Genomic DNA, 15618 nt, shown 5'->3' with positions numbered 1-15618 from the left:
GGCTTTTTTATGTCTCTGGGTAAGAAGTGGGGTCTTCCTGGGTATCCTACCATACAGTCCCTTTTCATTCAGACTCCTACGGATAGTACGGGTTGACACTGTTGTACCCTCGGACTGCAGGGCAGCTTGAACTTGTTTGGATGTTAGTCGAGGTTCTTTACCCACCATCCGCACAATCTTGAATTGAAATCTCTCGGCAATTTTTATTTTCCGTCCACATCTAGGGAGGTTAGCCACAGTGCCATGGGCTTTAAACTTCTTGATGACACTGCGCATGGTAGACACAGGAACATTCAGGTCTTTGGAGATGGACTTGTAGCCTTGAGATTGCTCATGCTTCCTCACAATTTTGCTTCTCAAGTCCTTAGACAGTTCTTTGGTCTTCTTTCCTTTCTCCATGCTCAATGTGGTAGATACAAGGACACAGGACAGAGGTTGAGTCAACTTTAATCCATTTCAACTGGCTGCAAGTGTGATTTAGTTATTGCCACCACCTGTTAGGTGCCTCAGGTAAGTAATGGGTGCTGTTAATTACACAAATTAGAGAAGCATCACATGATTTTTCAAACAGTGCCAATACTTTTGTCCACCCCCTTTTTATGTTTGCTGTGGAATTATATCCAATTTGTCTTTTTGACAATTCTTTTTGTGGTTTACCATTGAAGACAAATTAAATGAAGATAATAATACCAAAGAATTTGTGATTGCAATCGTTTTCTGGAAGAAAATGAGTATTATTTGACAGAATTGCAGGGGTGCCAATACTTTTAGCCATCACTGTATGATTAGAGGGGCAGGGGGATTAGGGCTGAGTTAGGTATGTAGGTAGGTAGATAGGACTAATAGTTCACAAGCTGTCTAGGGAAACAGGGAGGGGGTGTGAGAGAGGGAGTGAGAGGGGGGATCATGGAAGTTGTAGGGTAGGAAAACATGTAAACAAATGCAAAGGATGCCAGGAGTTCCAAGAGAAAGCCAGAAATCACTCAAAACACTGCTACATATATTTTGGTGCAATTATTAACCCATTAATAGCACTACAATACCTTTTTAAAAATAAAAAAAATTAAAAAGGCCCGGAAAACCCCTTTAACATCTGCGTGCCCCACAGGCATAACTTGAAGCTCCTGAGCCCCAATGCAGAAGCTATAATGGGGCACCTACCCTCCTTGTAACATTTAGAATAGTGGTATATTTCATGTGGCAAAGGGACCTTTGAGGCCCACTAAGGATCCAGGACCTGACTACCTCTGCACCCCCTACAGCTATGCCCCTAGTGTAGCAACAATTACAACAAAAATTCTATTGTCTGCAATTTTTTAACAATGGATTACCATCGAAGATTGGTTACCTTATGTCTTATTGTTTTTTCATACATTTTTATTTTATTACTAGTTATATACTTCTTTATTCTTTTCTATTTGTAAAGTGCCACAGATTATGATGGCACCATATCAAGTAAGATGGTTAGTATTACACTAGTTTGGGAAAAGGGTTAGTAGTAGACAGTAGTGTCAGGGGTAAGATTTAAACTAGACCATATAGTAGGCACAGAAATAGTGCATATACCTCCCCATAAATGGTGCTAGCGAGCAGCTTGATTCGGGAATTATAGGGCCATGTAGGTCAAAACAGGCCTGCACTTTAGTTTGTGGGTGAGAATAGGTGAGGAGTGTGCTGTATCACATTTTACCAGTCATTATGTCCAGTTAGCATTGGCATTTTATTTGACTTATTATAACTTTGTTCTGCAATTTAGCATCTTTTGATACCAATTAGATACCTATCATGTATGTGTCATCACTTGTCCTTTATGAGAGCCTTATTTAGAATTTTGATAATATGTATTATTAATAAAGAGAATGATTTATTTTATGTTTGTGTACTGTTGTCCTTGTTAAACACTGGAATGTATTTTGGGGCTAAAGACAACCTGCAGTTTTTTTCACCATCACTTTTATGCATTAAAGAGGAGCTTTCATGTCCATGGAGATACACCTAGGTGTCAGAGATATAGGTGCCGTCAGATTCGGCACTGATACCCCTCCACTCTCACACAGCCTTACAGGCCGTATGCCGATCTCCAAGGGCATGAAAAGTCCTCTTTAGGGTTAGTTCACACGGGGCAAGTTGGCAGCGGAGCTGCTTGCTTCTTTTTTACACTGGCTATTAGCGGAAAAAAGAAGTAAGCTGCCGTATCGTGCTGCGGAATCAGCCACGGCGTGCACGGCACGAGGCTCCGGCCCATTGATTCGGGCCTAATCCATCGTGGAATGCCATGATGGGATGCCAGTGCACTGTACAGGCATCCTGTCGCGGCAGCCGTGACAGAATGTGTACCCGCAGAGCCCCGTGTGACCTTGCCCTAAAGGCACAATTTTCAAAGAACATTATACAAACCAAAGAAAATAGAGAAATCGGCAATATTTTCTGTAAATCCCTGATTATTGAGACAGTAAGCATATAACATCATATACATTGGGATGCTTTTAAAAGTGCAGAAATATACAGATTGTTTATTTCAAGTGAAAAACAATGCACAGAAACAACTAGCGTGAAAATGAAAAGAAAAAAAAAAAAAGAGAAAAGAGGAAAATCTAACCACTGTGAAACAGTAAACACTGGTGTGCAAGGAGATGTAAGGTATACATAGAAACAGGTGTCAAGAGACTCTATATACCCAGTGTGGAAATAACAAACAATGATGACAGCAAACCATCAGAAGATGACCATGGTAGGAGGAGGACCGGCTTCCAATATCAAATGTGGGAATCTTGGGATCTGTCAGAAACCAGCCATGACTGTAAAGGAGAGCTGAACTGTACAAGTGGACTCAATGTAGACCTAGAAAGATATTCACTTTACACAACCATTGTGAAACAGATGGGGCAGGTTCTTTAGCCCAAGTTAGAAGAATAAATGATTTTGATGAATGAATCATATGCAGATAGAAGTTAAAAAAAAAAAAAAAAAAAAAAAAGGGAGACTTCAATCTTAGGCTGTATTCACACTGAGTAACGCTGGCGTTTTTTGTGCTTATTTTTGCACATAGCGGCGCGTTAACGCCGCGCTATTTTGCGGTGGCGTTGCCCGGCGTTAACGCGGCGCTATGTGCAAAAATAAGCACAAAAAACGCCAGCGTTTCTCAGTGTGAATACAGCCTTATGCTGAAAGAAATAAAATTATAAGGCAGGATGAAGACGAATCTCTCTAGTGACCTCCTATAGTCCTGATAGATGCAGGCAGAGCCCCTTCTGTCTGGTGTCCACTTCCATTCACTATTATAAAAGTCATGAAGCTTACTTTTTTGAAGTTTATTTTCCTAATGGAATAAAACGTCCTGAATGAAGGATTTTTTTCTTCTGTTACAAAAGTAAGCAAACATGACAAAAGAAAGCATCTGTCCTGTCTGTTATATAAGAGTTCATGGAAATGGACACCAGCGAAAGGGCTCTGTCTGCATCCGTCACTATCACTATTAATGTTCCTTGCTCTCATCCTATCATGGATGTAGTGTGAATATCCTCTAATTTTGTGGAGCCACTTAGGGATTTTATTGCATCCCATAGCCAATGTATAGCTTAATACATTTAGAGATGCCATGTGAATTCTTGGGGACCCTTTTAATTTCCATATAAGATAAAGAGATGGATAGTTGTATTTTCCAGTCTTTTAACAAGATGGGGGGGGCAGAAGAGGCGGGGGGGGGAGTGTGTTTTTTGTATAGCTTCCCCATCAGTTGGGGAACATGTCAGTTTTGGCCCCAAGCATAATATATGTAGTGTGAAAGCGATTTTTGTGGTGACAGATTCCCTTTCAAGTTCATTTTATCGGCAGCAAGGCTGCGTTTTGACACAAACAGGGCATGTGAATTTTAACACAAAAATTCCAGAGGAACGCTGGAGGCAAATTCGGACTGTCCCTGATGCACCCGATGGCTGATTTGCATATCCATAAAAATAAAAAACAAAGATTATTTCTGTATTGCTAGAGTATCATGAATCTAATGAAAAAGGGTAAATACAATTGTAAATTTATATTTGTTTGTTTCGATTTTTAAAGGGAGTCTCAGCAAGAAAAATCAGTATCAAACTAATGTGAGCACCTTTCAGAGCAGCTTTTACATTTTTGTCACACTTTGTCTACAGTTAGGGACAGTTCTCTAGAGCAGAGAGTGAAGCCCAAGCAGAAGAAACGCCCAGGAGAAGAAACGCCCCTAAAGCCCTTTTCAGCTAATTTGCATAAGGATAAACTAAGAATAGACTATAATGGGGTCCACCAGGTTTCTGCCGGTTTCATATTGAAACAGGTAGAGAGAACAGTCCTCCTGGCAGGACTTTTCTCTGTGCTTATTTTAGGCTGGTTTGAATCCAGTCTTATCTGGTTTTCTCATATCAACACTTACAAGAACAGGGTGGGGGCAAAGTTACAAGACACAAGTATTTTTATGGTACTTAAATATTTTTCCTCATCTAATTAAAAAAAAAAAAAATCAATACCAGTTATAAGTATGACTATCTATGAATCTAGTCAGCAAATATATTGTTGGAGAGGTCCTGACCTGGTAAACCCACTCCCTTGTATTTGCTCCATAATAAGAACACCATGTCTCACAACATCTGTGATACTAATACATAATAATGTCCTGATGCACAGCTGCCTCTTACAGCACAGGTCCATGCTTGCTAGGGTTAAAGGTGCGGCTGACCACTGTAACCATGCTTGCTCATCTATCTGACTTAGTGCACCAATTATTTCCTGTTACAGTGACCTTCTGCACCAGAGGATTTATAATGGAGCAGAATGCAGGAAGCATCACAACAGGCAGTACAGGATGTACCAGGATGATGTGAGGTTTTTATATCCTCCTGTCCTATGGTGTATCTTTTCTAGGTGCACACGTATAGACAAATGCACATGAGTAACTTCAACGAGAATAACAACTGCTGCTGAAAACAATAAATGTGATAAGCATCAGTAAAATCCTTTTCAAGGTAGAAGATGAGGCTGCAGCTGGTTCAGACGCCATATAGCCCTCATGAATGGCCCGGAATGACGGAGCGTTTACTGTTGATGTCTGTTATTGTGGTATGTACAAATGAGAAGAATAGTACATAGGATAGCATAAGCAGGTAAATTCCTGTCCTCAGGGACATCTGAAGGGTAAAGCTCTCCATCAACATTAGATTTAGAAAATCGCATGTGGTTGGTCAGTCGTACAGCCAATCGTCCCAAAAACATGAACAATCCCATACTTTTTAACAAGCAGTCAATTATCCCAGATACATTAATTAACAAATGAAAGTCGTCCAATACTAATAAAGTTCATATAATCACAGGCCCTCAATACAATAATCTCCCACAAACAGATCATGGCAGAAAAAAAATCCAACACAACAGATTTTGGTTCTGACCAACTTTAGTCTGCCACTTCAGAAGTCTAAGGTGTATGGCTAGTGTAGGTGGGGGAGTCTATCAGTAGAAAAATCTGTATTAAACTAATGACAGCACCTTGTAGAGCAGCTTCTACACTTTCCAAAGATGCCTTTCTTATTCTGTATTCCAGGTCCATTTTCATGAAATTCAGTGTTGCATTATTATGTAAATTAGGTGAAAAGGGTTTTAGGGACATTTCTTCTGCCAGGACTTTGCTCTTTGGTCTGAGTTTTCAATGAGTTTTTCCTTCATATTTATTTCTGGCATATGTCTAAAAATAGATTCAGTTTCCTTATGTGGATGTCATAACTCTCTTGAGTTTCTTCAGGGAAATAGTCAAGTAATTGCTGTTTACAATTGTGCTTTAAGGGGTTATTCAGTTTGTAGCATTGATGCCTTAGCGTTAGCACAGTCCATAAATATAAGATCTGCGTGCACCTAAATCCCAGGACACCCACAGACCTCTCGTACCAAGACAGTGCAGCTCTCTATAAAGTATACAGACCGCAAGATATGCTGCTCACTCGCCATACAGACTATAGAGGCAAGTATAGGCACTGCCCCATTAAAGTCTATGGGACAGCACTACAGTACCTACACTCGGCTTGTGGTATGTAAACATACCCTTCCTCATATACTGCCCTCCCAGCTGCTTACTTAGCGGATAATATACTTAGCCATCAGCAGGGACAGCAAGACATCCAGAAAGGGTAGCAATGGCGAGGGCCTCATGTGACCCCCCCCCGTCCACCAGCAGATACATCAGGACCAAGGAGCATCATCAAAAATCTGTAAGTGGCTCATAAACCCCCCCTCCCCACTTCGTTACATGACTCCTGAGGGTGAAATGACCCCCAATTTACAAAGCCATGCTCAGTTTTGAAAACTATTAGAGGCATTTTTTACAAAAAAATAAATAAAATTGGTGTAATGTACAAGGACTTTGCAAGTCCCATACAGTAGATCAATTAAATGCCCCTCTAAACAAAGAAAAAACACACAAGTGATTGTGGATAAAATGAGGCCACATTGTTTATGATGGGTAATATGAACACAGACATATTTGGCATCTACTGAAATGGAAACAAGTCATCAATCTATAAATAATACCGATAATAATGGCCACAAACTGTAAAAGACCCATGTCTGGGTGACTAAACCCCCAGAGATGGGCGCAGCAGCTCCACTGAATCCTGGCTGACAATTACCCATGTGGGTAAGAATGCGGTCAAAGTTTAAATATGGTAATTGAGGAAGAATGTCAATAAATTCATTATGCTGCGGGGATAGTTACCCCAAACACATCTTTAACAGCACCTAGGAAGCCACCCCTCTTTCCCAAGATTCTGCAGTGAGGGAAGGAGGAGGGGGCTATCTGTAACGGAGGTGTGGGTGGTGCTCTAGCCACATGCTAAAAGGAATACCAAGATTCTTGGTGACTCAGCAAGGAGAGTACTGATTCTGGGAAGCATGTTAGCACATGCTTGGGTACTGCCTGAAGAAAGCACACTGAAGCATAGGAGTGAGGGTTTAGTGAAACAGACCACAACTTCATTTGGTATCATTCTTTTCATCGCATTTTATTTTCTGCATTGTACTGTGCTTTTGCCTGTATTTGCTTTACGATCCTCTGATGTATACTCTGTGTATGTTCATGGCTAGCACTGCCACTCAGTTTAATAAATATATAAAGCTTGTGATATATTATCCTATGAACTCAGGGGGAATGAGTAGAAGGTAACGGTGTGTTCACATCTGCGCCCAGTCTCCATTTTGTGGGTTTCCATCTTCTGCCCTTCTGGACAGGAGACGGAAACCTGGCAGTTTCCGGCCGTGAGCATCTTCTGGTCTCCGCGGCAAGTTTTTTTTTTTAAACTGGAAAAAAGTCCTGCATATCCGACGTTGTGTCCGGTTAAAAAAACGGTTTCGCTGCAGAGAGGCGCAAGACTCTCACAGGCGGACATTTTGCAAACCCATTCAAATGAATAGGTTTGAAAACTGACTGCCGGTTTCTGTCTCCTGTCCAGTTTCTCAGGCAGGAAACAAACCTTCGAAGCAGAGACTGGGCGCAGGTGTGAACCCACCCTAAGGGCTAGTTCACACGGGGATAATCCCTGTGCATTTGGCCCTGATTCTGATACGGGAAGCCACATCAGAATTGGACCAAAATGCACCTGCCACAACTGTCGCGGCTTCCCCCTCCAGAGTAGGCTCAAATGAACGAGTGTAGTCCGGAGGGTGCTGCCGCGAGGCGGACGCCGGGGCTGAAACCGCCGCAGAGTCCGCCTAAAGAAAAGGGTAGCTCGTTTCTTTTTTTCTGTGAGCTGGAAAATACCACTCAAGGAAAAAAACAAATCTAGCGGTATACATAGACCTCCATTGTGAGAGAGTGTATTCTGAGCTGGATTCGGTGTCAGAATCCACCCCGTGTGAACGAGCCCTAAGAAGGGTGATTGCAGGTCTGCCAAGCGGCTTTGCTAGTCAATATTCTTCACAGGCAGACCTGACAAGTCATGGCATCCTTCATGCAAACTTCAGACACACCAACAGCCTTGTCCACATAAGGACTAGAACAGAAGGCTCTGAAACTAAATTTTCAATCAAAGGGGAAGCAACCTGTGTAGCTGTAACCCCACAAACCAGCCAAATATTAGCAACAGAGGGAGCTGTAGGAACATTACTCATACGGTCAAATAATTGGTTCCTAAACAGATCAGACACAAGAGGGTTAACAATAGAGTCAGGTTCCCGCCCCAGCACCAGGCTCTGCAGCTCGATGCTGTGTCCTCGCTCCTTCAGCACCCTCCTCTGTCCAGGGGTGGAGCCTTTCCTGCTGAGTGATCGGCTCCTTGTCGGTGACGTCGGAGGGGAGTAAATCTGTCAGGAACTGCGTCTCCTCTTCTCCGGGTTCTGTTCCGCAGGTACTGCGTCACCACTGACAATATCCGGCAGGGCAGTGCTCGGACCCGCCTCTTCCTCAGACCTCGGAAGAACCATGCTAACAGTGGAGCTGAGGCACTAGGTGGTTACCTCAAACATCCCTTCAACCACCCCTCACCGCCAGCACTTTCAGCTCTGTTATTCCCCTGACGTAATAGTTCTTCCATGTCGCTGCGCGGCGGCTCCGGCGAGTCCTGTCAGCTGACTGACCGTTATCTGACGAGAGGATGAATTTATACTGTTGGCGGATTCGTGCTCAAATCCTGCCAGCCAATCAGGGAAGCCTTCACGGGAGGCTGGAGAGTTGTAGAATCTTCTAGAAACTGCACGAGCAATTCAGGTAAGTCCACCTGTAATACAGAAAAGGGGGGGGGGGGGCAGATACCAGAAGAAACCATTTCTATGGGAAGGAGAAGTGATAAGAAGAGGGACTGCAATTCTGTGTGACCCGCCCCAACCAAAGGGATGGAGGGGGCCCATTGCACAGATTTGCGAGTCCCATAGAGGAAATCAATAAAATACCAATTGAACAAAGAAAAACACACAAGTCGGACATTGTGGATAAAATTAGGCCTCAGGGTTAATTATTATTGTTACTTCATGGCTGTTGTGTGGTTTGTAATAATAAAAAATAAAGTAGCCCATTTGGTATTCTTCATGTTTTAAGAATTTTAAAACAGACGTGCCCCATATATCTGCGGCCCTATATGTCCCTATATCTCTCCACAGAACATAAAGCTGTCCGTCCTCCATAAACCGCCCTGTTCTTCATTGTATGACAAGACAACAGTTACTGGACTTGTAGTTTATTACAACGTCAGTGACCAGTCTGATAAAGTACGTGCTGAGTGCCAGGTCATTGGGCGGGGTCCTGACTACGGGACGGGCATCATTGGAGGGAGAAGTATGCTGAGGACCAGTCTAGTAAGGGCGGGTTCACACCAGCGCCCGCTCTCCATTTTCAGGTTTCCATCTTCTGCCCGAGAAACTGGACAGGAGATGGAAATCGGCAGTCAGGGTGCCTTCACACGATGTAATGCTCCGCTCATTTTGTCCATTTTACACGTGTAAAAATACACGTGTAAAATGTAGTAAGCCATTGAGTACAATGGTTTACGCGAGTATTTTTGCGTGTGCAAAATAACGCGCTCAAAAATACGCGCGTTAAAAAAAAAGCCATTGAACTCAATGGCTAACTACATTTTACACATGTATTTTTACACGTGTAAAATGGACAAAATGAGCGGAGCGTTACATCGTGTGAAGGCACCCTCACTTTTCAAACCCACTTTTGCAAAGTGTCCGCCTGTGAGCATCTTCTGGTCTCTGCGGCGAAACCTTTTTTTTTTTTTGTAACCAGACACAAAGTCGGACATGCAGGACTTTGTGTCTGGTTAAAAAATAAAACGGTTTTGCCTCGGAGACCAGAAGACACTCACGGGTGGACACTGACTTCCGAGTTTCCGTCTCCTGTCGGCAGTCAGTGAAACCCACAAAGCGGAGACCGGGCGCGGGTCTGAATCCGTCCTAAGCAGCGCTTAGGAGCCCTGGATCGCGCTGCTGCTTTAGTCGGCATAGGCCCGTGCAATGGGGCTACGGTCACGCATAAGCAAACTGTAGCAAAAAAAAAAAACGCTGCGTAAAAGCATTGTGTTTTTTTCCCATAGCGTTTTTCGCAGAAAGTTAAGAGTTTTCTTCTGCGGATTTTCTGCCCCTGTTATATCTATACGGAAAATGCCAGCGTTTCTATAGGTGTAATTGACATGCTGTGATTTTCTGCGGTAGGTTTTGTTTCTGTAATGTGTGGATGGGATTAGCCAGAATCTCCTGCTCCACCATACAGCATGTCTGAATGCTCCTCTTTATTCTGCATACAGCCTCCTCCATCTATTATTTAATGCATATATCTTATATATCTATTGTAGTATATAGCAGTACATTCCTGCATTGGATCATTACTGGGTGCAGCCCTGATGTGTAATGAATTGGAGTTTTTTCTCTGTATGGGTATATTCAATCTTAGCCTACATGCAGTTTGGATTTTCAGAAATGCATGCAGAAAATATTGTATTAACCATATGATGAGCACCAAAATTTCTGAGCATAAACTGATGTGCAGCGCAGATGAAAACTTTGGGCGGATTTAATAATGAAGGCTCTGACAGGTACAAGGCAAGGAGATAAGCGTCTGATCACTGGATACCAACCACTGGCTCCCTCAAGATGGGGGGCTCTAAGTTCCCGTAAAGCATTTTTGTGACTGGAACGCCAGTGCACTTGCGTGACCTATCCTTCACTACGTGGGGGCTGTGGCCACTGCTGGAGATTAGAGTCCTGTTAGCCTTATAATCGTGAATGAAGTGCTGGTCATGCAAGCCCTGTTCAAAGGTTTCCCAAGTGGCCCCCACATAATTTAATGTCCCCTCCATGTGGCCCCCACATAATGCACTCGGCCCCATCAGTAATTGTTTTTTTTACTACTACCTATTAGTAAAGTACGATTGTGTTTCTGCTGCATGCAAAGACCTAGGCCTTTTCTTGGGAGCACAGACATTGTTCGCAATTCCACAGCTAAAATTCACATGTTTGTTTTTCCAGACTGTATGGATGTGATTTAACAAATACTCATTCACTTTGCTAGTACTGTAACATGTTAAAACCTCACTGTAGCAATAATCCCCTATAATAACTCCTTATGAACACTAGTACAGTGGATGTGGAGTGTTTAAATATTTCAGCCGCTCGGCTGTCCAGCAGCCGCCATTTTAACCGAGCCTTTTCTGTTTTATACAGCAGAGACCTGGCACTAATGCCTGCGATCAGTGCCCACACTGATCGCAGGCATTAATCCCTCTGGTGCCTCAGTCAAAGTATCTACCTGTATGTGTCCCTTTTTTGTTGTATTTATCAATAAACATTTTTTTTTATCTTTGTTACGTTTGTTGAGTAACTTCCTCCTTTTTCTTGCTTTGTTTCCATGCTGTTTAAAGGGGTTGTCCAGGAACTGGAAGAGTTAGAGTAGGCTGGAAAGGTGTAACATAAAAAAAAAAAAAAATCACATTCTCCTGTCCCTGGTGGTTTGGTGTCTGATGCTACTGTCAGTTCAGGTGCGCACTGTTGCTGTGGTGCACACCTGGTGATGTCACTCAAATATGTCACTGGCTCCAATCCTGTGTCTGAGGACACAGCGGCCACAGGAATAGACCCAGTAACATGTTTGTGACGTCACCAGGTCTTTTCAAGCCACTGGTGAGGCCTATCCAATGCAGCACAACAACCCCCTCCCCAAACATACACAGACACCTTCTCTTGATTTGCACAAAAAATGTGCAGAGAGAAGTGCTTTTCTCTCTGCATCTTTCATGCAGATTTGGGAACAGAATGGCCAAAAAGCAGAAGTGAAACGGGCCTTAACCAGAGCGGATCCCCCAGTTATTACCCATTATTTACTAGTAGCGCACAGTTTGATATTAAACTTTTAGGTATTATACAGTTTGGAATGTCCCTGAAATGTAAAATCCCTAATTGAAAACTCCCTAATCTTATTTCTCTAATTATTGGCTGCTGATGACCAGTTCCTTATAAATAGGCTGGCACAATAGACAGCTCACTTCACCTTGTAGAAGTGCAAGCACTATGCCGGGGTACATAGGATTCTAGACACATTCAGGTAAGAATTTTGCTAATTTTGAAGAGACTGGTTGACCAATAATGTAAAAAAAAATGCTTAGAATGGATTTTTGTATTCTATCATTGCTGCGTACCACATGCAGGGTTTAGCTTGTAGTATATAGAGGGGACTACTAGTAATATAGTGTTGGCATATCCATTACTATTGCTAGTAGAGTAGTAAAGCTGTGGCCCCTCGAGGATACCCATCTCCTTATATTGAGTCACTTATTTCATCCACTGCAAACAAAAATTGCTATTCTTACACATTTTTAGGCTAGATCTACACATCTACCATGAAGGCAACGCTACAGTGTAAAGAAATCCAACATTGCTGAAATATTTGCGACTTTTACACTCACCGGCCACTTTATTAGGTACACCTGTCCAACTGCTCGTTAACACTTAATTTCTAATCAGCCAATCACATGGCGGCAACTCAGTGCATTTAGGCATGTAGACATGGTCAAGACAATCTCCTGCAGTTCAAACCGAGCATCAGTATGGGGAAGAAAGGTGATTTGAGTGCCTTTGAACGTGGCATGGTTGTTGGTGCCAGAAGGGCTGGTGTGAGTATTTCAGAAACTGCTGATCTACTGGGATTTTCACGCACAACCATCTCTAGGGTTTACAGAGAATGGTCCGAAAAAGAAAAAACATCCAGTGAGTGGCAGTTCTGTGGACGGAAATGCGTTGTTGATGCCAGAGGTCATAGGAGAATGGCCAGACTGGTTCGAGCTGATAGAAAGGCAACAGTGACTCAAATAGCCACCCGTTACAACCAAGGTAGCCAGAAGAGCATCTCTGAACGCACAGTACGTCGAACTTTGAGGCAGATGGGCTACAGCAGCAGAAGACCACACTGGGTGCCACTCCTTTTAGCTAAGAACAGGAAACTGAGGCTACAATTTGCACAAGCTCATCGAAATTGGACAATTGAAGATTGGAATAACGTTGCCTGGTCTGATGAGTCTCGATTTCTGCTGCGACATTCGGATGGTAGGGTCAGAATTTGGCGTCAACAACATGAAAGCATGGATGCATCCTGCCTTGTATCAACGGTTCAGGCTGGTGGTGGTGGTGTCATGGTGTGGGGAATATTTTCTTGGCACTCTTTGGGCCCCTTGGTACCAATTGAGCATCGTTGCAACGCCAAAGCCTACCTGAGTATTGTTGCTGACCATGTCCATCCCTTTATGACCACAATGTACCCAACATCTGATGGCTACTTTCAGCAGGATAATGCGCCATGTCATAAAGCTGGAATCATCTCAGACTGGTTTCTTGAACATGACAATGAGTTCACTGTACTCCAATGGCCTCCACAGTCACCAGATCTCAATCCAATAGAGCATCTTTGGGATGTGGTGGAACGGGAGATTCGCATCATGGATGTGCAGCCGACAAATCTGCGGCAACTGTGTGATGCCATCATGTCAATATGGACCAAAATCTCTGAGGAATGCTTCCAGCACCTTGTTGAATCTATGCCACGAAGAATTGAGGCAGTTCTGAAGGCAAAAGGGGGTCCAACCCGTTACTAGCATGGTGTACCTAATAAAGTGGCCGGTGAGTGTATGTTACACAACCCATTCACTTTCATTACGCTGCAAAGCAGCCTGCTGAAAATGTGATCCTTATTTGCAGCCACAATCACTATGTAGCGCTATCCTAACACTTTGGGTCAATATTTTTGGGTATTTGCTGCTGATGATCATATTTTATGCTGACGGAAGTGAATTGATGAAATCTTTACTCAACTCCACCCTATGCGTTGTCTTGCACAGAAGTGTTTGTGTGATATTGTGTTATTTATGTCTAAGATTGTGCAACGTATTGAAAGTCACGTCTTTTTCTTCTAGGTTTGTGTTCAACTAAATAAGGCCACATTATGGTAAGTAACCCTTTTCTCATGTTTTGATGTCCTAGATTTTATTGAAAGCCATTCACCTTATTAAGGTGGAACTGAGCGTCAATAACTTGGCGCAGCTAACTGTTATATGTTCTCCATGTAGCCTTAGTTGGGAGACATTCAACATTGTTGGTGGGTCGCTTTGGGCTGCCCCATCGACCAGAACATAAAATGAGAATTTGCTAGCTGAAATTATACTTGATGTGTTGGGCCATGTCCCCCCTACACCCCCCCCCCCCCCCTTTTTCTCCCGTTCTAACCATTCCTTAAGTGGTTTGAGAAAAAAGAAAGTTAAGCTTATTAGTCCAAATTCTACACGTGCCAGGATTATGACTTTTTTGTGTGTGTATTTTAAAAAAAATGTACACAATGGTAACTTAATGAGACTTTGTAAAAATTAAAAAAAAAAAAATCTGTTTTCACTTCTCATTGTCAAGGTGCAGCTGGTGAATTAAGATATGTTGTAGACAATCATCTTTGTGTGGAAAAAAGTATGCAAATTGTGTGTAAAAGTTTCAGGTAGGTGTTGAAAAAATGCTGCAAAGTAAATAAGTGTTAAAATAACAATTAATATTTCTGTTTGTGGAAACATCCTTACTTTGCAGCATTTTTTCCACATCAGGCTAAAACCTTTGCACAGTAGCGTAGCTTTCTCCCATCTCATGGAGCTTTGTTGGAATATGTCAGCTTCATCACTTAAAGAAGTTGTCCAGGCTAAAATTTTATTTTATAATTAAACAAAAAAAAACATTCACCTGTCCTTGGTGCTCCGGTGTCCTCTGGTGTCACACGATTGCTGAGGCCAATAAGTGGGCTAAGAATAGGACCTGGGGACACCACAGATAGTGTCATGTGACCACTGAGGCCACTGATTGGCCTCAGCGATCATGTGCCGTCGAGAAGAAAATGGAAGAAAACAACAGAGCTGCAGGACCAGGACAGGTGAGGGTGTTATTTTTGTTCACGTTTTTTTCACCTCCCGTGGTCTAATTAAAAAAAATAAGATTTTATCCTGGACAACCCCATTAAATTGTGATACATGTTATGTGACCAAAGACCACATTGTAGCGCTGCTCTTCTCACATGTCACAATGACATCCATCATTCATGTTCATCAGTTGTGCGGGAGTGTAGTGGCACATTCCTTGGCCAGATCCGCTGTGTAGCCTTTGTCTTTGAAAGTTATGGCACACAGAATAAACACAGAAGTGTAATATGTAGTTTTGTTAGTTGCATATATCAAATTTTTTGCAAATGTTTTTTTTTTTTTTTTTTTTTCGTTCACGCTTTCTTCATTTATGTTTAATCTGAATTCTGTTTTAAGAAGTTTACCCTTTGAAGCATTGCTAACAGGAACTCTTGCTGCTAAGCAGGGTCTGTGTACACTATTTAGTCTTCTCTATGAGTCCTTATTCTCTCTAGGCACCACCAACACAAACTGTTGTAATGTCTTATAGCTTAGGCTGGGTTCACACAAGCACTTGCTCTATGTTGTTCGGGACCGTCCCAGTCCCAAACAATGGAGAGCCAGACCACTAAAACAGCAGTTACACATGGAGCCCGGAGGAACCCCTATAATAGAACATGATTTTTCCACAAAATGATAGTGTCTTATTTCTGTGATAGACCAGGTTAATATCTTAATGAGAAGTCTGTATGTATTT

The 15618-nt window shown here is 42.6% G+C and overlaps 1 protein-coding gene across 1 annotated transcript in view; it reads left to right on the top strand.

The window, feature by feature from the left end:
- Nucleotides 1–8293: 8293 nt before the first annotated feature.
- MTMR4 (myotubularin related protein 4) overlaps nt 8294–15618 on the top strand; it is a 52842-nt gene continuing 45517 nt past the window's right edge. The window contains exons 1-2 of the mRNA XM_075263870.1: nt 8294–8713; nt 13905–13936. Coding sequence (XP_075119971.1) covers nt 13934–13936 — 3 coding nt within the window. The 5' untranslated portion in view covers nt 8294–8713; nt 13905–13933. The remainder of the gene's footprint in view (nt 8714–13904; nt 13937–15618) is intronic.

Source organism: Leptodactylus fuscus, chromosome 2 (assembly GCF_031893055.1).
Source record: "Leptodactylus fuscus isolate aLepFus1 chromosome 2, aLepFus1.hap2, whole genome shotgun sequence".
NCBI classification, from domain to species: domain Eukaryota; kingdom Metazoa; phylum Chordata; class Amphibia; order Anura; family Leptodactylidae; genus Leptodactylus; species Leptodactylus fuscus.
This window is presented reverse-complemented; position numbering and strand designations above follow the sequence as displayed.